This window comes from Poecile atricapillus, chromosome 3 (assembly GCF_030490865.1).
Source record: "Poecile atricapillus isolate bPoeAtr1 chromosome 3, bPoeAtr1.hap1, whole genome shotgun sequence".
NCBI lineage: Eukaryota > Metazoa > Chordata > Aves > Passeriformes > Paridae > Poecile > Poecile atricapillus.
Genome location: NC_081251.1, coordinates 104,467,149 through 104,490,449, shown reverse-complemented (window position 1 = coordinate 104,490,449; position 23,301 = coordinate 104,467,149). Strand labels below are relative to the sequence as shown.

Genomic DNA, 23,301 nt, shown 5'->3' with positions numbered 1-23,301 from the left:
CCAATTAAGGAGCAGGAGGTTTCTATACACAATCCCTGTGTTTTATGAGACCTCTGCAATCTGGAATCTTTCTTGCCTGTTGCCCAGCATGGTGTTTTTGAGGGATTGAAGTCTGACAGAAATTTACACCAACCTTTCCTTCCATTCCCAGGCCTCCCACTGAGCCAAGCCAAGGGGACAGATCATCCCACCAGTCCTGGTCTTATGAGTGATGAAGACCTGAGGGACAGCTCTGGAAAGGTAAGGGTTAAAGACAGGGCTAAGCAGACTTCCTTTCCTTACTGCTTGGCCCAAAATGTCACTGATAATCATAGTCTTCCATTCCTGAGGGACGGGGATTCTTCTTGGAATATATTTGCTTTTTAAAGAGCAATTGTGTGGCTTTTACTAGTGGTGAAAAGGTGACTGATTTGGAGATGGTGCTAAGGTCATGCCAGAAGCATTCTTTAGGTGCCAAGGTCATTTTAGAGAAGTTCTGAATGGCAGAGCAAGCTGCAGACCAGTGAATGTGTGCAAATTGCACCCTCGGAAGCAGAGAAGCAAAGATTGTAATGTTAAGCGTAAGCAAGGCTGAAAAATAAAATGAGAGTTTGATTTTTCGTGGTAACCTTTCTGGTTGTATCTCACAGCCCTCTCTTTCTCAGTTTTTCTGCTCATTAATATCAGTATTTCGGCAAATTGTTTTCACATGAGTCCTTTGCTTGAGGTCCTTCAGAGACCTTCAGAGCTGAGCTCTTCAGAAGCCAGGAAGTGAGAAACAGCTGCCATTCCTGGCCATGAATGTTAAGCAAGAGCTAATTACCCCTTCTTGCTGCGTATTGCACATGATTTTTATTCTGCTGCCATGGCCTGTAGGAACTGAACTGCCTGCTCACTGGTCATGTGAGCTCTTCACCTGTCTTGGAGCACTCGTATGACTTTAGTGCTTCAAGCAGGGCTTCCTGTCATAGGTTGCAGCTGGAGCAGTGTAAGGTTGTGGCCCTAAAGTCTTCCACCTCCCTGTGTGTAATTGGCAAGGTGAGGGTAGAAGACATTCTTCTGAAACACTTGGAATGAATATGGAGCTGCATTAAAGACTGTGTCACTCTATGGACCCTGTACTCCTGATGAGATGTGTCTGGTTTGGGTGTCTCTGCTTACATCTGTGATGTATTTCCTTTGCACCTAGGTCCATCCTGCATTGTGCAAGTTGGCTCAGAAGAACTTAGAGCGGAAGAAAATGGAGCTGTTGGAGAAGGAGCTCAAGAGAAGGAGGCAAACAGAAACATCCTTGCAGCTGCCTCCACAGACAGTTGACACTGGGGATGCAGAAGAAGCAAGTAAGTGGAGACTACACCTGTGGTCCTTTTTGACCACTTGCTTGCCCTTTGCACGGTGCTGCAGTCAGGCTGTTCTGCTTGCATCTGAGTGGAAGCTTGAAGAAGAGTTCTTTCCCTTCCCCCCCAAAAAATACAGAGGCAGGAAGAGTCATGCCCATGGCCTCACTGACTCAGTAACAGAATATCAGCTTCCCACCGTCATCTCCAAAGTCTTTCAGAGTAGAGAATTTTGTCTTGTAAAGTTGACTGGGGCTTCAGACTCTCTCCTGGAGAGCAGCCTCCAGGGCAGGGGAGTCCAGAAGAATGCTTCTCAGCCATGGTGGAATTGAGAAGAAACAAAATTCAACTGCTTCTAATGAAAACAGCAGAGTTTCTTCTGCTGCCACAGCCTGCTGAGGAGCTGGCACTGTAGAGCTGTGCTGAAGCCCTGAGCCAGTGCTTCTGTTGTCACCCCAGGAGCAAGCAGCATTCCTGACTGAATCCTGGCTGAGGGGCTCTGACTGCAGTGCTGTGTGTGCTGCCCCCAGGGTTGCAGCAGGGACCTTAGGAGGCAGCACTCAGCCCAAGGGCATCACTCAAGGCTATCTGCACTTTCATTTGGTAACTTCCCCAGCCAGACACTGAAACAGGAAAACAAAAGCAAAGCAATACTGGGTTTTCCTTGTTTCTTCGGGGAAGCATCACTGCAATTTGGTTTTAAACTAGAAGAGGGCAGATTCAGGTTAGATTCTAGGGGGAATGTTTTTATAATGAAGGGATGAAGTACTGGAAGGGTTTGCTCAGAGAAGCTGCTTGAAGGCGTTCAAATCCAATTTACATGGGGCTCTGAGCAATCTCATCTAGATGAAGATGTCCCTGCTCACAGGGGTTGGACTAGATGGTGCTTAGAGGTGCCTTCCAAGCCAAACTTCTGTGATCACTGTGCCACGTTAGCATGCCACTGTTATACTTGAAGTTCTTTGGGATAACAAAGAGATGTTACCCAAGTCCAGCAAGTTTTCTGGCCCTTTCCATCGTCACCCTGTGCAGCAGCCTCCACTTACAAGCTCCTCTTTGGTCTCCCCACAGGCTTTAGCCTACTGCCTGTCAATGGCACAGCTTCCAGTGTGCAGAGAAAACACCCTGGTAGTGCCTTGAAGAACGTCTTAAGGAAGCAGGACAACGTGCCCTCACTGCCCAATATGCCCACCATCCACGGGGATGGCAGCTTCCCACGCAACTCCTCAGGTAAGCCTGCTCTGAGGCAGCTTTTTCTTACATGGGTTTTTCCTTGCCCAAGGAGCACAAACTGCCACCTGCCTCACCCAGCACAGCTGGAATCTTGAATCCATAGCCTGTCCTGAGAATGAACAGCAAATGTACTTCTGAGTTAGTCCAGCTCTGCAGTAGTGGAGCAGTTGGTTCTTAGAGATCCATTGGAAAGTGGAGCTGAATAAAGTCGTGGTAAAGGCCTAAGCTCTGGCTTTTGCCCCTCCTGATAATCCAAACCACAGCACTGGTGCAGGAGGCAGCTGTAACTGCAGGGATGAGCTGTGGGGCAGTGTGCCAGGGTGTGCTCACTGGGCAGCTATGAGTACCACCACGATCAGTTGTCCACTCACCATCTCATCCCTCTGCCTGTGCTGCTGTCTGGCTCTGCAGACAGCTTTCCTGCTATCCCAGCAAGGGCTGTCTCTGCATGGCAGTCAGCAGCTTGGTGCAGTCGTGCTGCTGCTCCCAGAAGTGCCCAATGGCTCCTCACTGCTGCCATCCCACAGCCTGCAATGCCAAGAGGGAACAAGCAGTGCCTCCTGTGTCACCCCAGCCAAATACAGTGGCCGTATGTAGCAGGTGACAGCCAGGAGGGGCTGCCTGGTGCTCCCAGGCTGTTTGCTGCCTGCAATAAATACCCAGCAGATAGTCCCTAGTGGCTCTTGTCTCTCCCTTGTGGGTAGAGTGCCTGTGCTAGCATTCCAGGTAGGATGAGATAAGAAGAAAGGAGCTAGGAATGTTACTTGGAATGCTCCTTTCTAGAGGTGCTACTTCCATGTTGAGAATTGACCAGAACTAGCCTGACGTGGCTCTCCATTCATAGTGAATCTAGATGTGTATGTCTACACACTTCTGCAGTGACATCACTGATGTCAGTGTCTGGGGTACATCAGTGACATCCATATTAGTCCCCATCTGAATATTTTTGATGTTATGGTATACTTTGTGAGAACAGGCAAGGTAGCACAGAAACCCTACAGAATCTAGAGCAGTTCATCTGGGTTCTGTGCAATGTTTATAGTCCATCATTGTAGACAGCTCTGATGTTTTCACCTACACTTTAGGAAATGAGCTATTGAGTGCATGACATGAAATTTTGGATGCACAGTGCTTTTGATGACAATTGGGTTTCATAAGAAACGCATTTATCATCTGATTTTTCTCATACCTTGTATATTTTTGTTCTTGCCAAAAAATTCAATTAAGTCAAAGCCTGGACACCTGATTATCAAGAGCATGTGTGTGGCAACAATTTGCAGCTGTATTTGCATATTTTTGTCCTCAGTTTGCATTTGGAAGGCTTTTATATCAACTGTCTAGACTGGAAACGTCATTTTTCCACAAATGAAGGCTTAGGCACTGCTGAGTTCACAAACACATCCATTTGATGACAAACAAATTACACTTCAGCATCTTTGAAATACAGCGTGTGGGTACCTCTGAAAGAGCAAAGACTCATGATGCTTGGAAAGGACAAAATCCATAAAGTACTCCCTGGCCAACAGTAGGCTACAATGTATGTGCAGTCAGGTGCCTGCTGTCTAGAAGATTTGAAGGCAATGGGAAGAGAGGCGCGGTCAGGAGTGAAGGGTCAGCTATCGCTGCTCCCTGGTAGCTGCTCCGTGGGGATTCAGCCGGGCCCAGCAGGGCTGGGTTGTTCAGGCTTGGCTTGGTGCTGTGGCGAGGCAGCTGCAGGTCTTTCCTCAGGGAGTTGCAGAGTGCCTCTGTCGTCGGGGCTGGGGGAAATCAGGGCGCTGAGACAAGAGAGGCAGCTGAGGGGTTCCCTCCTGGGGTAGCAAGTCCTGCTGGTGGGCGCTGTCTGGCAGGCAGTGGGAGCTCTGCGGCCTCAGGAAGCTGCCGCTGCCTGTGGTAGCTGTGGCACTTGGGAGCTGGCGCTGTGTGGGCAGCTGTCAGGTTTAGCCTGGAGCTGTGCCCAGCTGGGGGGGCTGGGAGAAAGCAAGCAGCCCAAGGAGCCAGGCAGCAGGGAAGTGTCTGACCCAGTGCCACTTTGTCCCACATGGAAGCCTGGCTGGGAGATGGGGCTGCAGGCCGCTCCATGGCGGGGTGCCTTGCCCGGGGCTGCAGCGCTCATGGCTGACCCTCTCCTCACAGTGACCTCGCAGACGGCCTCTGGTGCCAAGCGTCGAGAGGAGCCGCTGCGTGGGAACAGGCAGAAGGACACAGCCTCTTGTGACCCACAGCAGGCCTTGCTCAAGGCACTCTCCTTGCTGGGCAGCGATGACTGGTAAGAAAGGCCCCGTTCACTCTGTCTCCCTCTTAGCGTTAAGGTAGCTCAGAAGTGTATCTTGCTAGTGCCTCTGAGCCCCGACAGCCCAGAGGGCCAAGGGGCACCAGTGAAACCACTGCAGAGCCATGGGAGAATAAAGATTTGACAGCAGCCTTTTCTTGGCCTTGGTCTGCAGCAGTGCTCCAGCTGCAGCAGGTCCCTGCTGTTTGCTCGCTTTGCCTGCTGCTCCATGGAGCTGCAAAGGCAATCTTGAGGGAAGAGAGAAAGCTGTGGGCCAAGATTATTTGCTGGCTGAAGGCAGAAGCAGGATGGCAGCACTTTTGAGTGTAGAGATTTGGGTGCTTTGGAGCACTGGCCCAGTGGGACTGAGTAAGATTTCTTCTCTCTGGTCCCACTGCTGACAGCAATGGCAGGTGACAGGGTCTCCCTGGGACCTCCTGCATTTGAATGCCAGAAGCAGCTCCAGGGAGTTCCTCTTTCTGAGAAATGGCCTGACTTGTGCTTTCAAGTCCCTCAGCCTGTCATTACTCCTGAAGGTCTCATGGCAGAAGAGAAGGAAAAAGAAATATAATCCTCTAGGAATCTTTTGGAATTCAACTTTTTCCTTCTCACTGCATCACATGGGTCTGAGATACTTGGTTAAAACTCACATCGTGTCCCAAAATTTGACACAGACAGAAGAAGGCCCAGAGGTGCTAACCTGATGGATGTTGGGTGGTATTGGTTGTCTTTTTGATGTCTAGGTTAGCATCCACTCTCTGTTGGATGCTTCATTCACACAGGGATAAGGACTCCATTCCCACTGGGATAAACATGAAAAATCTGCCACAATGCATCTCCTTGTGAAGTCACCTTTGCTTTGTCCTTTCTCTTCTGCTTTCTCTTCCCCATTTCTCCTTGGTGCTCTGTGAGGTACAGAGAGCCTCTGGAGTTGTGGGGGGGTCTGGGTGACACTCAGGGGTTCCTGTGGGATCAATCACCAGCCCTGTGCTGCAGCCCTGATGCCTCACAAACCTTCCTGTAGCTGAGGGCCTGCACAAAGCAGGTGCTGGGAGATGGAGTTGTTTGCACCTTTTCAATAACATGTTGCTGTTGTGGGGGTTGTTTTAGGTAGTGGGTTTTGCCAGAGTTTTAGCTGTTCTTGCCCAGGTGTGGAATCTTCTGGGACATCCTGCTGCTTTTTTGGGCAATGTGGAGGAGGAGTGGAGTGGGTGAGAGACAGGCCTGGATTGCAGAGTGGAAAGTCAGCTCCAGAGTGCCAGTGCAGTCTCTTACTGCTGAACTGCCTGCTGGGGCTGGTAAAGAAGCAAAAAGCCCCAGAAACAGCCCCATGGGACTGTGTCTCAGGGACAGGTACAGGGAGGTGACAGGAAACAGCTGCTTGGTCCGGTCTCACAGCTTCCAAGCAGTGAAACACGGACTTCATGGGCCAGAGGTTTCAGAAAGGCTGTCTTGTAAAATGGCCACAAATGAAGACTCTGAAACCCCTCTCTTTGCCTCTTGGATTTGTGTATGCTTTTGACAGCCACAGCATCCTGTGGCCATGAGTTCCACAATTTCCTGAAGTGCTCCTTGAAAAGCACCTCCCACTGAGGTCCCACTGCGCTGCCAGCCTGGTCATTTCAGAGGGTGCTGCCTAGTTCTTGGGTGGAGAGAAAAACCAATCTTTTTGGGACTTGCCTTTCAGGGAGCTGAAGGAGAAGGCGCTCTCCAGCATTGGACAGCTGGCTGGGTCCCATTCAGAAGTCGTCCTTTGTAGACTTCGTGAAATTTGCCTGGCAGTTACCAGCGAGGTGAGAACATTCTTCTGAATTGTCCCCTGTACCTCATACATGGTGTGTAGAGTAGATATGTGCATGTTCATGTTCATGTGTGCTCAGGGATTGCCTTCATTTCTGTTTCTAGACCTTGTATTTCTAATGTCTGTCAGCTAGGATCTGTGTGTGCATGTAGCTGTATTTCCTGGTAGTTTGACTGTCTGACACTCATCTTTGAGTAAGGTGTCATTGTAATGCAAGGTGCAAATGCACAAACTGAGACACTAAATACATTATTTTCCAGAGTCCTAATCTTGTCCTGAGCTGTAATTCAACACTGCCAATTAGTCTGTAGACTTGAGTCTGTGCTTTCCATTTCTTGGCTACTTTCTTGAACTACTGGTGTTGCTTTTTTGAACAGGAGCACATGATTGTTTTGTCTTTATGACTTGTGCCTTATCGTTTGCTAACAGCCCTTGTTTAATTTGTTTGTTTCCAAATAAACGGGCCTAAAATCAAAGGGGTGGAGATGATAGAAGAGTTAATTGAAATGATTTGTTTTTAGGCCTGCTATCAGCAGGTCTGAGGCCAGAAACTGGTGCCAGACTAAATGCCTTTGTGTGCCTATGCTCTCCTGCTCTTATTGTGCTTTCATCTTTCTCTGGAAACAGTGGGAGGTGTTGTCACTTCCTGGGACTGTTGTCTAAGGCCACTGGTTTTCTTTTCAAGGTGATTCTTACGTTTCTCTCATCACTTCCCCAGGTGAGCAACCTCCGCTCCAAGGTGTCCTATGCTGCAATCGTCACTCTTGGAGAGCTCTTTGCAGCCTTGAAGAAGGACATGGACTCCGAGGTGGATGAGATTGCTCAGGTCCTGCTCCCGATGGTTTGGAATTCCCCAGAGTTTCTTGAGAAAGCAGCCAATCAGACCCTGGGGATCATGGTGGAGAACGTGACTCCTGCACGAGCACTGGCTACTCTCATGGACAAGGGAGCCAAGTAGGTTCTTCTTCTTTTAGTGATCTCCTTCACCTTCTGATGTGTGCATGGGGGAAGGGACGAGAGACAGAATGGGAATGGTGGGAGGGAAGGCTCCTGCATCCTGCATCTTCTGTGAAGTCAGTGACTTCCTTCTCCTATCAACCTCACTTCCTTCCTCTTGTCACCTGTTTCTGCCCTCCTACAGCCTATTAGTTCACAGAATCACAGAGCTGTAGAATATGGGGAGTTGGAAGGGGCCCATCAGGAGCATCGAGGTCAGCTCCTGGCCTTGCACAGAACACCCCAAGGATCACACCAAGTGCCTGACATTGTTGTTAAAATGCTTCTTCAACTCTGTCAGGCTTGGTGCTATGACCACTGCCCTGGGGAGCCTGTTCCAGTGCTCAACCACCCTCTGGGTGAAAAACCTTTTCCTCATATCCAACCTAAACCTCCTCTGACTCAGCTTCCTGCTGCTTCCTGGAATTCTCCCAGCCTGTCAGAGCTTCCCAGAACTGGTGAATGGTGGGGAAATGAAAGTGCCTGCAAAGGCTACAGATAGAGCCTCATGCTTTTGTGGGAAGAGGGACAGTTGAAGTTGTAGCTGTGAGCGCTCTTTGATATTTCACTGTGCTAAGCACAGAGGCCCTGGGACAAACCATGCATCCTCATTATGCCATTAGCTTGAGAAAGAAGGAGGGGACTTGTTGGGGCATGGAGCACATGGGAGAGAATGTGCTGGGTGGGGCACAGACAGCACAGCAGGTGCAGTTCCTGCCAAAAGGAGTCTTGTAGGACTGTCCTGGCCTTAGAGCTTTACTTTCTGTTCAAACTGATGTTTCACGTTAGCTTTGAGATGATGAATCACTTCACAGGCGCCTTCACAGGCCGACTGCCATGGGACAGTTGAAGCAAATGCTGCTTAAGTGTTGGTGCTGGGCCTGATAGTTCCCAAGAGACAGTCTCTAGAACAGAACAACCTGGCTGAACTGCCTGCCACCCCTTCCTCAGCTTTGGAATAGGGTAAAACATTCAGATGTATCCCTTGCCAAGCCTCACAGAAGGAACAGGCAGCATTGCTGGATATTCTGCAACCTCACACCCCACAGCATGGGGCATTTTCCCTGCATTTGTTTTTCTCAAGAGGTCTCTAGAATTGGGGATAAATGGGAGGAAACAGCCTCAGTCTTGCTGCTGCTGCTTTGTGTAGTGGGTGTCTCTGATGGGTCAGCATGAGTTGTCATTAATTTCTAAATTATTCATATGTAATCTATTTTTTAATCTTTCTCAGAGTAAATTTTGGGAAAGAAATTGAGCATCAGATAATGCAGGGAGACTGAATTCCTCCCTCTTCCTTGCAGGCAGTCCTTCTGTACAATGCTAACTTTGTGTTTATCTGAGGACAGAACCTCCTACAGGTGTCTAAAGTTGCAGGGAGAACCCAGGCCTCCTTTGCCCAGCAAGGACAGGGAGCATTCTGTGGCCAAGGCCTGTGCTGCTGTGCCTCCTTCTCCCTGTGTCCCAGTGTTTGCTCTCTTCTTCCCAGGAGCCGCTACGTTGAGGTGCGGAAGTGTGCGGCCAAACTCCTCCTGTCCTTGATGGGGAAAATTGGAGTCACGAAGCTCGCAGGCACACCCAGGGCTGAGAGCCTGGCGCAGGTGGTGGGGAAGCTTGCTCAGGACTGTCACAAGGACACAAGGTAACGATCTTCATTTCACCTCCTAAAACAGGAAATCTGTTTGGTGTCTGGCTTTAAAAGGGAAACCCACAAAATTGTAGAAACTACAGGAAATAATATGTTACCTCTCCATGTGGATAAGGGGCATAGAATCATGGAATACGCTGAGTTGGAAGGGACTCATCAGGGTCATCAGGTCCATCTCCTGGCCATGTGCAGGACACCCCAAGAGACACTCCATGTGCCCAAGAGGATTGTCCAAACCCTTCTTGAGCTCTGTCAGCCTTGCTGTTGTGACCAGTGCTCTGGGTTCCCCGGGGAAATGATTGTACTGGGTAACCTGAGGTTGTTCAGCATGAAGGAGCATTGCCAGCTTCCTCTGACTTGAAGAATTCTTGGCTGAGATGAGAAAAGCTCAGATTAGCCAGACTAACAGTTTTGTTTGGCCTTAGGTGCACCACACAAAGCCAAAGTGTTGTCCACTTTTCATCACTGAAGGATCCCAAATGTATATTTCTCATTAACTTAAGATTATCCTAGAAATACTTCAGGGGTCTTTAGCCAATGTATTCAGTCTTTCTAAACCTATTCTGAAGAAATCTATAATGTTGTTATCTGTGGCTGAATGGCCTCCAAATTTGTTCTTGAAGAGCACTGTGGTTTCCTAGTGGCAAAATCAACCCAAGCCACCAAAATCCCCTTACTTTGATAATTGAATTCTTTTGCATTGATGATTAAATTCCCATTAATAGCTGCCAAGAACACAGGAGCAACTAGCTGCCCCTGTCCATACATACGGTATAGAATAATCAATAGGAAGCAAGAGGTGTTTTGTCCTGGCTTCCCTGCCTGTTAAAGGAAGGCAAATTATTGTGCAGTGCAAGGAAGACACTGCTAATAGGCTCTGACATCAAAGCAGATGTGTTTTGCTTGTTCCCTGGGATCCATTGATCCCACAGAAGCACTCACACAGTTTCAGAATGAAATGGTATTTTCTGTTGCCCCACGTTCTCCTCTTGCCTCTTGTGTTCAGCTGACAGCACTGTGCAGCGACAAGTGGAGGTAAATGTCTCTCTTTGCTGAGTAGGTAATGCCTTCTTATACAAGGATTGCACCTGATGGGTTTAAGTTATCAGCCTCTTCTCTTAACACTCTTCCTATGTTTGTTCACTTTTCTTTCTTTCCCTTCCTTTGTTCCTTAGGCACTGTGGACAGGAGATGGTGAAGATGATGCTAAGTCATCCAAAATTTAAAAGGCTTTTGGAGCAATCTGTTTCTACCCGTGACCTGGAAGATATTGTGACAAGAATTAAGAAGAAAGTAAGTGCTTGGCAGGAGAAATGACTCCTTTGTGCAAGGATTGCCACTGCTAATATGAGATCAAACATACCTAATTGGTCTTTATCTCATTCTTCTGAATCACTTTGCTCCTGGGAATGAGCTGTTAATCCTCAGCTAGTTCATCTGCAGACTACAAATGGACTGATATTCTTAAGGAAAAAGTGGGGTTTTGAATATTTTGAATATCACAAAGGGGAAAGGGGAAGAGGAGAAAAAGGGTTTTCATTTAAGTGTAACCCCTCACCATGCTCTCCCTACTGTGCCCCCAGTAAAGGAATTAAGTAAGAGTAGTGCTTCTGAAGATAACAGAGTCTATGCAAAAGACACTGGACGTAGTAGTGCCTTGAAAATTTCCAAATATACAAGAAAATTTCCAAATATACAAGAAAATTTCCAAATATGCAAAAAATGTACATCAATCCCATTTACTACAATTACTGTCTGTCTGCTGGGAATACTGTCCTGCTCTCAAGCTCTTTGGAGCTGGAATTCAGCAGCGTCCAGTGGAAAACCATCTGTTTGTTTGTGGGGTTTTTTTTATTCTTCTTATCTACATTATAGAAGAGAGCGTGATGTTGTGGAGGAACAGGGAGAGCGAGTGTTGAATCAACTTCCAACACAATGGGCCAGCCCCCAGAGAGTCCAAAGTTTTCTGCTGCTTCCTTTAAGAACACTCATTGCCTACCAGTTTGCATTATTCCCATTTCTGCTCAAGCCTAATGAAATTGGGATTTTAGAGTGCTGCTCAGTATGGCAGCACCCATAACCTGCCTTGGGCTATTGAGAACAAAGAGTTGGCATCACTGAATCTCTGGTCTGTTGCCTTCTGTAAGCTAGGAAATGTCTCCCTAAGCCTTGGTAGCCGTGATCCTGAGGTTCTAACTTGTGTTTTAAACAGGTAGTTTCCTATTTTCTAAAGAGTCATGGGGTTTCTTTATGTCTTTGTAGGAGATGGAAAACCAGAAGGGTGAAGGCCCATCTGTCAAGAAGCCGGTGAAGAAGAGCAGCGATTCCTCAAAGAAGCCCCAGGCCACATTGCCTTCTAGTAAACGGTACTGAGCACTTTTGTTAGATGGGACAAAGCACGTGACAAGCTTTACATGTCCTTCCTCAGGAAACTCTTTCTGGGGGAGATGACCTGTGCCAGAGATTCTTTCCATTCCCTACAAATGCTCTATGATAAAAATTGGCTACTTCTGCATTACACTGAACACAGCTTCTCTGGAGAGGTTTCCACAGAAATTGGGCAACAAAAAGACACCCATTGGTTGTGGCTCAGACGATGCAGTGCACTGGCAAGGGCAGTGTTGTGGAGGCATGGAGAGGGCTGTGTCTCTGCTGCCTGACTTGGGACAAGTAAATTCAGTCAGGGTTGGTTTTTTTCATCAGAGAGGAGTCTTTTTCAGATTGGTGTCTTGATGAGAAGTCCCAGTCACGAAACAAGATGCCATTCCCCAAACAAGCAGCTCCCATGCAAGTGGTTTGGCCTGGCTGATTCATGGCTTTCTTACTCTCAAACAGTACCAAGTTTGAGTAGTAAGTATCAAGGCAATTCCTAAGCGACATTGGTCAACAGCTGTCTCAATGTGGATGTTTTGTTATGATATTCCTGTCCTTCACACTGTTTGCTTGATGGACAGCATGTTTGGTTTATTTCCCCTTGTACTGCAGTCCAAATTTAAGACAGCAATTTGGTCCTTGCTGTCCTTTCTGCCAGGGGCAGAGCTACTTGTACCTGTTCTCCTGTGATAACAGAGGAGAGTTATTTAGCTCTGTCATGCTCAATGGTGGCAGAAGAGTGACCACATGCCTCAGTAGCATAGCTAGGATCTTGGAATGCTCATGGAAGAGACAGGTTGATGCAGGAGAATTGTTCCCTGTGGGTTTGTTAAGCTGTGGATCTAGTCTCTGGGGAAGCAAACATAAAGTTAGCATAGTGCTGGGATGTCTGGCTTCTCTTTTTACCTCTGTTACTGATTTCCTGGATCCTTCAGATATGACCCTGTTCATCTGTCCAGAGGCATCTGAGCTGCTATTACAGATTGTCATGCCTGGTGTAGTGGCACTTCTCCAGAGTGATGAGTTTCCTTATTATAAGACACACATGTCCCATATGAGGAGGCATTTAAACTTGCAAATTTAAATTCTCTTTCCCCACAAAGCAATGAGACCTGTGTGCCTGGGAAGCCATCTGAAGGTAGATCAGATACATCTCATCCTTGGTTTTCCTGAGTGAGCACTGTCGAGAATGTTACTCGCAGATTATCTCCTGTAATGATTGTCATGAGGTCCACGTTGTTTTTCAGAGCCTCATGATTTTCTAGCTGGAAATCACATCATTAGGAATGCTCCTCGAGATGTTTTGCTCTCCATTAACTGAAGGTCTTACCACCACCAAATTCTAATTTGGTTTTATTTTCCAGGGTGAAGTCTACCTCTGAGGGACGCCTCCTACACCGTGCAAAAGCCCAGGTCACGTTACCTCCAGCTGTGGAAGATACGGAGCCGCTCCAGAAGCTTTACGATCTCCTGGAAGCCAAGGGGTTTCAGACACGGCTGGAAGGAGTGGCATTCCTTCTCGAGCTGTGCAAAACCCGCCCCCAGCTCATCTCCACTAACATTGTCCAAGTATGTAGGGTATCTTCATTGTTCCTTTCCTTTAGCTCCTTTCCCAAGCCTGGAGCAGTGAAGTTCATTCCGTGTGTCTTAGCACTACATCCTGGCAGTTTGGGCCAGACTGGTCCCTCTTACACAGACAAATTTCATTCGGGTCCAGGCTTCAGAACAAGTTCTTTCAGTCCAACTGTATTTGTTGGGCAGGTGCCTATTGATGCTGTTCATCAGATGATGACAGAGTTTGCTGCTGCTGTAGCTTCAGCTGTCTCCTACTCCCAGCTGGGTTAAGTGAAGGGAATAGCGGCACTGAAAGCATGGCAATTATTCCTTAAATAAAACATGGGTTTGGATGGAGAAGTATCAGGCTGGGTTGGATTAAACCCAGATGGTTTTAAAGGATACTTCTGTAAACTTCATCTTGTCTTGCACAGGCACACGTCTGGCTACTCATTTCCATTCCCTATTCCTCTTGGGAAAGACGGTGCTCAACCTTATTGGAGGGTCCTTTTCTTCTCTCTGGAAAAGGAGGAAAATGAATAAGAACAGATCTGTACCATCTCCTCCCAGAAGCTGCTTTTTCCCTTTCTCCAGAAAATGGTGCCTGATAATGTGGCTGTCAAGGGACAGAACCTGCTCTAAGAAGAGCTGTACAGCACATTAAATTTCAGAAGCCTACGTGTTAGTTAGACAAATGGTGTGGTTCCTGGAAGAGTTGATCAGAGCCCTGCACTTCTCCAGACACAGAGATAGAGACAGGGAAAAGAAAACATAGATCTCCCCCAGCCATAGTCTTGGCAATATCAAAATTGCCCTCAGTACTTGAGGCAAGTGTACAGAAAAATGAGCACTGTAAATATCTGGTTCCATACTTCTAAAGCAAAGGTCATCTTTTTGAATTAATAAATTAATTTATTTATTTTATTTAATGATTTACAGGTGGAGGGAAACACCATAGGAATTATTCTGTCTCCACCCAAACCTCTTCAAAATAGATGAAAATCTTTCAACCAGCATGAGGTTGTGCAACCACTCCAGTGAGTGGTCCCCAGGAAAACAGTGAAATTGTGCAAGCGAGTGCTGACCTGTCCAAAAGGATCACATCCATCTTTTACATTGCTGAGTGTGCATGTCCACATCCCCTCTTCAAACAAGGACATTGTAATCCAGCTGTCATTTTGTTTGTTCTCTCCACAGATTTTTGATTATTTTGTCCTGAGAATATCTGACAGCCACAAGAGGGTGAAGCAGAAAGCGCTGGACGTGCTGGCAGAAATCATTGGCATCCTGGAAGATACCTTGAGCCCAGTGATCATCCATTTGGTGGAAGGAATTACAAACAACTTGAACTCAAAGGATCCCGGGGTTCATTCTGCAGCTGTGAAAGCTCTGGAAGAATCCATTTCTCATTTAGGTAAGGCTGACCCCTAACATGGACTCTCCTCAGCTGTGTCTCTGCCTCTCCCACACAAGAGAATGCAGAGAGCCTTGATAGCTCTTGTTGTCTGTGGAACGCTGCAGCTGACATCCACCAGAAGCTGTGGAGCTGCAGTCCTTACACACCAGTCCCCCAACAGGCTTGAATGTGCATCAGCATTTCCCAAAGGTCCCAGGAGCCCTTGGCTCTGTGCTGCTTGTCTGAAGAGGAAGTCCTGGACTACAGCTTTGCTAGAATTCAGAGCCAAGGGGGTTTTGGAGTTTGCTTGGGCCCCATTTGACTTCCCAAGTGAATAGCTTTGCTGTTGGCATGGAGGGGCACAGGCCCATCAGAGCTATGGCAGAACAGCCTCCTGGAAGGCTCTGCATTATAGGCATTAGCTGCCCATTTCCCACCTTTCTTCTTTGGCTTCTTTTTTCAAAGGAGAACTTTTGATTCACCAAGTTCATTTCCTTATAACAAACAGGTAGAAATCCAGGTGTCAATGATGCCTTGTTCCACATGTTGTTTTGCATGGTGCAAGATGGCTGTAGCAAATAGCTACGTAGGCAAGGGCTGCTGCAAATTCCTTTGCCACACAGATTTATGTCAGCTCTGAAAATGCCGCACTGGGGAATATGCGTGAGAAATGAAGTGTTAAAAAGGCAGGTCTTCCAGGGCAGTTTCCACTTTCTCCACCTCAGCTGCTCTGTGAGCTCATGAACTGCCTGACTCAGTGCCTTTCTGTGTTCCAAGTATGGGGTTATTCATTTATGCTCTGGGATGCAAACCCTTTTCACAGCGTACATGTGAATGAACTCCTGAGGTCACTGATGTGAAATGTTTAACATAGCTCCTGGTAGAGCAGACAAGTTTGGATCTACAGTTGTGCAAGGAGAGCTTTTCTCTTGGAATTAAAAACCCTCCCTAGGAGGCTGGAAGGAAAGAAGAAATGCATTCAAAAATCAGCAGAAATTGACTTTATTTTATAAAATAAGGGCTTGCCCCTGCCCTTTCCCACCCCAATGTCCTTTCTCCTATGACCTCCGAAGAGTGAGCAGAAACGTGTGTTTCTCTTGTAGATAAAGTATCACTGATGAAAGAGTTTGGCCACAGATGGAGTCAACTGAGTGGCCAAGCTCTGCTGGATGTCACAGAGCGTATCACAGGTATGGCCAACCCTTCTAAGCCAAGAGGTCTTCCAAGGGAGAATGTACAGGGAATGCCTGTGAATAGACAGTAGAGTAGCTCCTCCAATTCAGGACCTGCTGAGCTTGTCCCTCCTGCCCAACACCCATGGCAGGTGTATTGGGCAGGTTTTCCTGCCTGCTGCCGTGGTGTGCAGCATCTGAGACGTGGGCAGTGCTGGGCCTCGTGGCTGAGCTCTCACTGGGGCATCTCAGAAGCCACCTTCAGGAAAGGGAAGGGCTAAAAATACCCTAGCTGGCTCCTCTCTTGGAAGTTCAGGGGCATCTGTGACCCTTGAGGGAAAGTGGTGGCAAATGCTGTTTCAGGGGATCAGTTTGTTTTGTACTCACAGAATCCTTGTTTTGCTCTTGGAAGGTTTTGAGGCTGAACCCTGCAGGGCCTGGGGCTCTCAGCTTAGCTCAAAACTCAACACACATATTAGAGGCACAGATTTAGTGCAAGGGTAGCCTTTGTGGGCAGAGGGGCAGAAGCAGAGTGCTGAGGCTCCCTGCCTGTGCTGTCAAAGTGGCCTTGGGCTGAGCATTTCAGGGAGTGCAAACAGTGTCTTCCTATGTCAGTGCTGTCCAAAATGCTACAAATGCAGCTGCTAATTGATTCCTCAGAGGAGCTTGCTATGGCAGCAACAGCCGAGGAATGGAAACGTGATCATCTCAATATATAGTAGAGAAGATGATTTATGGCCTTGCTTTAACTGGGGCTAAATCCACCACTAATTCTGCCAGCATCTTTAAATGCAACGTTTAATACACTTTGTGTCTTCATTGTGGATCTCAAACGGGCATGTTCAGCGATTGGGAATGTCAAAGGCGTGTTAAAGAGCAGTTGAATAAAGTAGATCTCCAGGAATAGGGAGTTTAGTTTTGCAGTTAGTTTGATCTCTTTTTCAAATGAAGGAATTAAACATAAATTAGGGCTACTTTAGAAAGAGCAGATGCGCTCTCTGAGTTTTAGCAGGAACACACAGCTCTTTCTCTTCTCAACTTCCATACTGACCAATGTCTTTAATTGCATTTAAACTCAAGTGAACCCCCGTTTTTAAATGGATACCATAAGCCTTTTCCCACTTAGAAGCATTGGTTTTGGGTACTTCCAGGAGCTGTTGAAATGCTGATGACTACTGGTGAATTAACACCATAGAGAAAATGAAGTCTCTTCCACCACAGTATAATAAATGGCTCCTACACAACATTTTGCCTGTTTAGAAAATGAGAATGGTCTCCAGACCGTTTCAGTTTTTGATCTCTCAGACATATCTTCCTTGCAAGATACCTGTTGGTAGTCAATTTTTGCCTGTGTTTGATATAGCTCCGTTCAGAAAATGAGCAGAGAGGATGCTTCAGACACAATGTGAGAAAACACTCATGTTTTGGTTAAATTGCAGTCCCCTGGGTAACAGTTTTCTCTCTCTCTTCCTCTATTTCAGTGCACATTGTAAGAAAAAATGCCATTAACTTTGGGAGGGGAAATGCCATTAAAATCTGGAGATGTTCAGATGCCATGGCAATGGGGTCTGGGTCATTATCTAAGACACCCTGGGGTTTGGAACAGCTGTTTGTTGGAAGCCACAAAAGCATTCTGCCAATGACACCAGCCAGTCACTGATGTTTCTACTCCAAGTGTCAAGCAGCACCCACCTCTGGTGGGCTGGAGTTTTGAAGTGTGGTCTAATACTGCCCTTTGCTGTGTGCCACTGAGCAAAGGGAAGAGCCAGATTAGACTTTTGGCACTTGACATCAAAGGTCACAAAAATGGAATTATCCTTTTTACTAGGAATCCCACATTTGCTTCTCTACGGTGCATGTCCAGATTTTCAGTGTGGGTCTAGACAAGTTCTTAATGGAAATAAAAGGCAATTTGTCATATTCAGGCATTGTCCCTGCAGAAACAGATCATAAAGTAGTTTAGTAGAAGTAGAAAGTCTGCCCCAGCTACAAGGCCCTGCTTGGAGAAATAAGTCCTGGGGAGTTGGTGGTTCTGTTTCTGGGAGGATCAGCTGCTTTGCCCATTTCTGGCTCATGGGAGTCTGTGTGCTCTTTCTCTGATCTTAGCCAGAGAGGCTTCCAAGAGGCAAAACTTAGAAATAGATCCTTGTTTGCATTAAGGTTGGTGGTTAAGAAGCTTGTGTCTCTCTCCCGGCAGCGCTTGTGGAATGGGTTTATCCCAGGAGCCCTGAAGTTGTCCAGCGCTACGCCCTGCCCGTGCTCTGGTCCTTCCTGGGGAGCAAGGCGCTGCCTGTGCGAAGCGCCAATGTCCGCACTGTGGTCACCAAGCTTGCCTCTGCCCTCTACAAGGTGATGGGCACCAAGCTAAGGAAGTGTGCTGCCAGCCAGCCTCCACATGTGCGGGAAAACCTCTCCAGCATCTTGGGCTGGTGAGGAACCGATGCTCTCCAGGAAGCTGACAAAGAGCTGAGTTGGACACCTCCGGACGTGACTTTTTTGCTGTGCCAACAACGACAAAATCCTGAGGAAGGGTTTGCATCCGCCCCCACTCTCTCCACTGCCCTTCCTAGTCAAGGCATGGGGGGCCTGAAGCAACTCCTAACTGAGGACAAGATGAAGGCTGAGCAGGGCTCAGCCTCACACACAGGTGAGGGGTGGGGCTGGGCCGCTCTCTGGCAGGAGGCAGGGTCTTGTGCCAGCCTAGAGAGCCTGTGCTCATCCCCAGGGAACAGTTCTGCCCTGCATGTGCCCCCTGCAATGAGCTGTGCTGATGCCAGTGCCCCGTGTAGCTGTAGGGCTGCTCAGCTGTGGGGCAGGGCCAGGAGCAGGAGGCTGCATGTGCAGCTGAGCCATGGCTGCACAGCCCAGGGCTCTGGGCTCCCTGCTGTCCCAGGCCAGCCCAGAGGCCAGGCTGTTCCTGTGGTAGCTCTGTGCAAGTGGGGCAGTGTCCCCTGGCCTGCCTCAAGTGGCTGCAGTCAGGAGCATGTTTCCCTGTGCAGCTATTTAGAAGTTTGCAGAAAGTCTCTCCCATGAAATATGGAGCTCCAGATGTTTTAGGTTTGCACGGCATTCTCTGTTACACTTTGTGTTTCCATTTTGCAGACCTGACAGGCTCCTCTCCTACGAAGAATTTTTCTCTACATGCTTCATGTGTGCTCCTACCCATAAAGTCCTTGCCTCCCATCCAGAAGAGCCCTCTTTCCTCGGAGCTGAGGAAGAAGCTTCTGCCTCTCCGAAGAGTTGTTGAAGAATAGGTTTAATGCTTTAGGGTTTAGAGTTAGGGATGTAGGATATAGTATAGAGATAGTAGTATAGTATAGGGATATAGTAGAGTAGGGATGAAGTGTTCTGATATTTTAATGTACATTTGAGGATACATTTTGATTGTATTTTTTAAATTGTGAACACATATTTTAATTCTTTATATATATTTTTGTAGATACAGTGGTTTTTTTTTAATGTTATATAAGTTAAATTTTTAAAAAAAACAAGCAGAGAATGTGAGACTAGGACCTGCTAGGCTAGAGGAGATGTGCTGAGGTTATGGGAGTACAGCTCACTTGATGTCCCAGTGACTCACCACATTCTTTCCTCGCTGGGCCTCTCACCTTTGAGACTGGCTCTGAGAGCAAAGGGGGGTAGAAGAAGCACGCAGCTTGTGTTGAAAGAAAACTCACCCCCCGTGCATCCTGCTCCTGGATTGTGCTCTCTGCAGCACGGACAGACAGCGGGACACAGCTTCTCTTTGGCTTTTAGTTAGTTTTAGCTAGCTGAGGCAGAGGAGTTCCCTGGACCTTTTTTTTCTTTTTTTCCTGGATCTGTGCAAACCTGCTTTGGACTGAAAAACACCCAGACAAACCCCAGGAGCTCAAGCCCTTGGCCCACCGGGGCCTGGGCCTTGGCACTATCCAGTGCCAAAAGGACTGAGAAGAACCTGAGCAATCCGAACTACACCACCTGAAAAGGACTTTTCTTCCTAGATTCGCCATCCCATCGAACAGCAAGAGGTTTTATTGTTCAATATTGCTCAATTTCTGTTAAATAAACAGCTTTTTCCACTTCTCTCCAAGGAAATTATTTTTCCCAGACCAGTTGAGGGGAGTGGTCATTTGAATTTTTTTCCCTGGGGAAACCCCCATTTGGAGCTTTTCTCCCAAATCTGCCCTAAACTAAGACAGGGGACAATAGACCCAAAAGATCCTGTATAGTCAAAAGTTTTCGACCTACATGTATTCTGTGCTCACAAAAGGCCTGAGCAAAGAAACAAAGAGAAGTGTGCCCAAATCCCAAAGCTTTGCTCCTTTGCAATCTCACACCGATCTGGCTCAGAGGTGTCTTCAGTCACAATTTCATAGGTAAGAAGAGCACGTGGGAAAAGATGCACTGCTTTGGAAAAGTATCTGAATGGATATTTATCCAGGACAGCAGTTCAACAGTGTTGTTTGCTACTTGTTTGCAGAAGGATGAGTGGAAGTGAGGCCAACAACCAGTGATGAGGGTTCCTCAAATCTGTCTGTACTCCTGGGTGCCATTCAGCCCAGAGCTATGGGATAATCCCAAAGTGCATCTCACACACATTCTGCCTCCAAGAAAAGGTTGGCCTCACTTACTAGAGTCAAAGAAATAGAAGAGTAATAAAATGGGCAATTAAACTTGTCACTTTAGAATGACTCTCCTGCTTTTCAGTGTCAACCGAGGTTGTACCTAATGCTCCCACAGCTTGTTACAAACAAGTGTTTTAGATTGCTTAAAAGTTTTCCAGCAAGGTTATTGGTAAAAACCAGATGGAATATGAAACAATAGCTCAACAAAATTCATTGGCAACATTCACACTCTTACTTACGAATCAGTTAAGGCACAACAAGGAAAAAAGCAACAAACAAAATGCAGTCAATGAAACCAGAAATGAACCAAGAACTATCTTTCTGTGTGTGTGTCTTGGTTCTAGAAGACAGGTGTCTGCTAGGGAAAGCAGGAGCCTCCCTTGGAATGAAAGAATGTAGACCCCCTCTCTCCGAATTACTGTAATTCTGAAATCAAGGGGCTTTCAGGCAGAGATCTGGGGATAGGAATAACAGTGTTTTACTAGTATAACCAGGCAAACAAACAACAATAACTACAGCATTAGCAAGAAAACAGAACCAGAGGCCCTGTGACAGCTTTTCTCGGCTGAGACGGGATGGAGGAGAGGTTTGTTTCACAAACCCCTCGGGCGGGCAGTCCCGGTGCTCCTGCAGGGCTCTGAGGAACAGTCGGCTGGAACAGCAGGGATGAGCTGAGATCCTGGGCCGGTGGCTGAGGTGGATCAGCAGCTCTGCGGCGGTGCCTGGCACTGCCACACATCCCAGCAGGACAGGGGGTGCGAGGCCACCAGCGAAGAGGGAAGAAGGAGAAGAAGCAGCAGCTCCGTCTGGGTGATGGTGAAAATTCCCTTCTCTCCACCGCAGCAGCTCCGGGACCCAGCAAAATGAACGTCTTTCCCCAAAGCCAAAGAAAACCAGCCAAAAACTGTCCCCACCCTCCTCTCCTGCCCCCTTCCCCCCCTGGGCCCAGCCACTCTTTGTCTTTTATCGAGCACCCACTAAATACCCACAGTTAGGTTGTCTCCGCAACTAATGGGTAAAAATTCCACGGGCAGGTCAGAACAACAAAACAGAAAAAAAAAAAAAGGACACCTAACCCTCAACAAGTGTGTGTGTGTGTGTGTGTGTGTGTGTGTGTGTGTTTTTAGGTGTGTTTGACAAAGGAACATAAAGGACAAGGATAAAAAGGAACATGGCCTAAAAGCTTAACAGCACTCAAGCTTAACAGTAGTTAAACTGGAGCCTCCAGGAGTGGGGGTATTGGCCCAGGATCCATTGTTGATGGGCGATCCTGCGAGTGCAGCAAGCGTCAGAGCTCGCTGGCTCTGAGAGGCCCCACTCCGAGGGCGGTTGCTGCTGGCAGCCACTGTGGTCCAGGAGAGCTCCAAGGGCCTCCTTTGGACCGCTGTTCATGGGCCACAAGAGAGTGGGCCTCAGTCATAAAATGCTTCATCGTGGCCGCACTTTGGGTCAGCAGCCGGCCTTTGAAAGTGTGAGAAGAAGGATGTTATGCCATTCAGGCAAGAAAAGTAATTTCCCAGGCTGTTCATAGAAAACCCCAGGAGCTCGTTAGACAGCACAAGTTCCTGGCGGCGCTCAGTGTTTCTGATAAGCTCAAGAGGAGCTGAGCCCAAGGGCTGTTCAGCAAGGCCAAGGACTAACCAGCGTTTCTCAGGTCACAGTGTGGCCTGACAAGGCTGGGGGGATTCACCACCACAACCTGAAGCATGAAGTTTTGATGTAGGGTAAAAAGCCGTGGCCCAGTGGAAGTGGGCCGTTTCCTCAGGCCTGAGGGAGAATCACTGTGCAGATCCTTGTGCTACTGATTCCATCTCTCCCCACTTTTCCAAGTTCTTGGAGGCAAGGTGTTATAAATGCAATAGCAAAATAAGGTCAATAAAAAGCAATTTATTATAAAACAATTTAAGCACCTGCAGCGAAAGAGAAAAACCACAATAAATAGGTCAGCGCAGCGCTGGGTGGACAGGGCTCTATACCCAAGGTATAGGTGTTCCCAAATCCACACCGTATGGGCTGCAGTCGGGGGTTCTTATAGGGGTTTTGTGCCCTGAGGCCAAAACTCCGAGCAGTTACTGTTCAACAAAGTGTCTTGATGGTTGGTTGAATGGATTTCCTGGAACCAGCAAACTGAATCAATAGACAGTGGGGCAGAGTCTCCTCATATGTAAAAAGGTTTTGGATGTTCCTCGATTTTTGGGCCATCAGGACGGAGTGGTTGGCTCCGGGGTTGGGGCCGATGAATATCTCGACTGGGCTTCTTTCTTTGTTTAGTTTGATTGCTCCCCACCTGTAGCTTGTCAGGCGGGGTGTTCAGGTCCGGTGATGAGTATCTCGTCCGGGCTTGTTTTTTTTGTCCAGCCTGATGGCCTGTGTCCTGCTTATTCTTTTAGGCTGATGGGTGCTGGCTAGGATCATTATCCCGATGCCGGTAGAATTGTTCTCTCTAAAATGGATGTTTGCAGCTGGATCTAGGGAGGAATCCCTAGCCACACTATATTTTTTATTTTCTCATGTTATTATACTACAGATATATTTATTTAGGTCTTTATGAATTTTTATTCATAACTACATTTATTACAAAGGTCACTTAGGTTAGACACACAGATCACAAGAAGTGCTCTTCTGTTGTTCTGCACAATGAATTAAAGTCAGATTACACATCCCAAATCTGTTTTCTCTTACTGGCAAATAGAGTGATTTGAGGAATTTCTGGAGCAGCAAACTTGTTTCCTCAAGTACTTACTCTGTGAGGCATGGAGCATTGTTTTCTGCTAGGAGAGCCCTGCATACTGTTCCACACACCTTTCATAAAGGCCCAAACCAATTCCAAACACTCTGCCTATAGTAAGTTTTCACGTAGGGCTGCAGAAATCCAGGACAACGGCAAGTGAGTGTTGGAAGGGTTTTGTCCTGTTCATGTCATAAGAATTCTTAATGATCTA

The 23,301-nt window shown here is 47.4% G+C and overlaps 1 protein-coding gene across 1 annotated transcript; it reads left to right on the top strand.

Annotated features, from left to right (window-relative positions):
* Positions 1–204: 204 nt before the first annotated feature.
* On the top strand, positions 205–18,188 carry LOC131577700 (TOG array regulator of axonemal microtubules protein 2-like). The gene is made up of 13 exons (XM_058835745.1): positions 205–240; positions 1,169–1,319; positions 2,388–2,546; positions 4,683–4,815; positions 6,506–6,611; positions 7,338–7,573; positions 9,102–9,254; positions 10,436–10,553; positions 11,523–11,626; positions 12,998–13,202; positions 14,385–14,601; positions 15,687–15,773; positions 17,953–18,188. Exons 1-13 carry the CDS (start codon positions 205–207, stop codon positions 18,186–18,188), a joined length of 1,941 nt encoding a protein of 646 aa, XP_058691728.1.
* Positions 18,189–23,301: the final 5,113 nt, after the last annotated feature.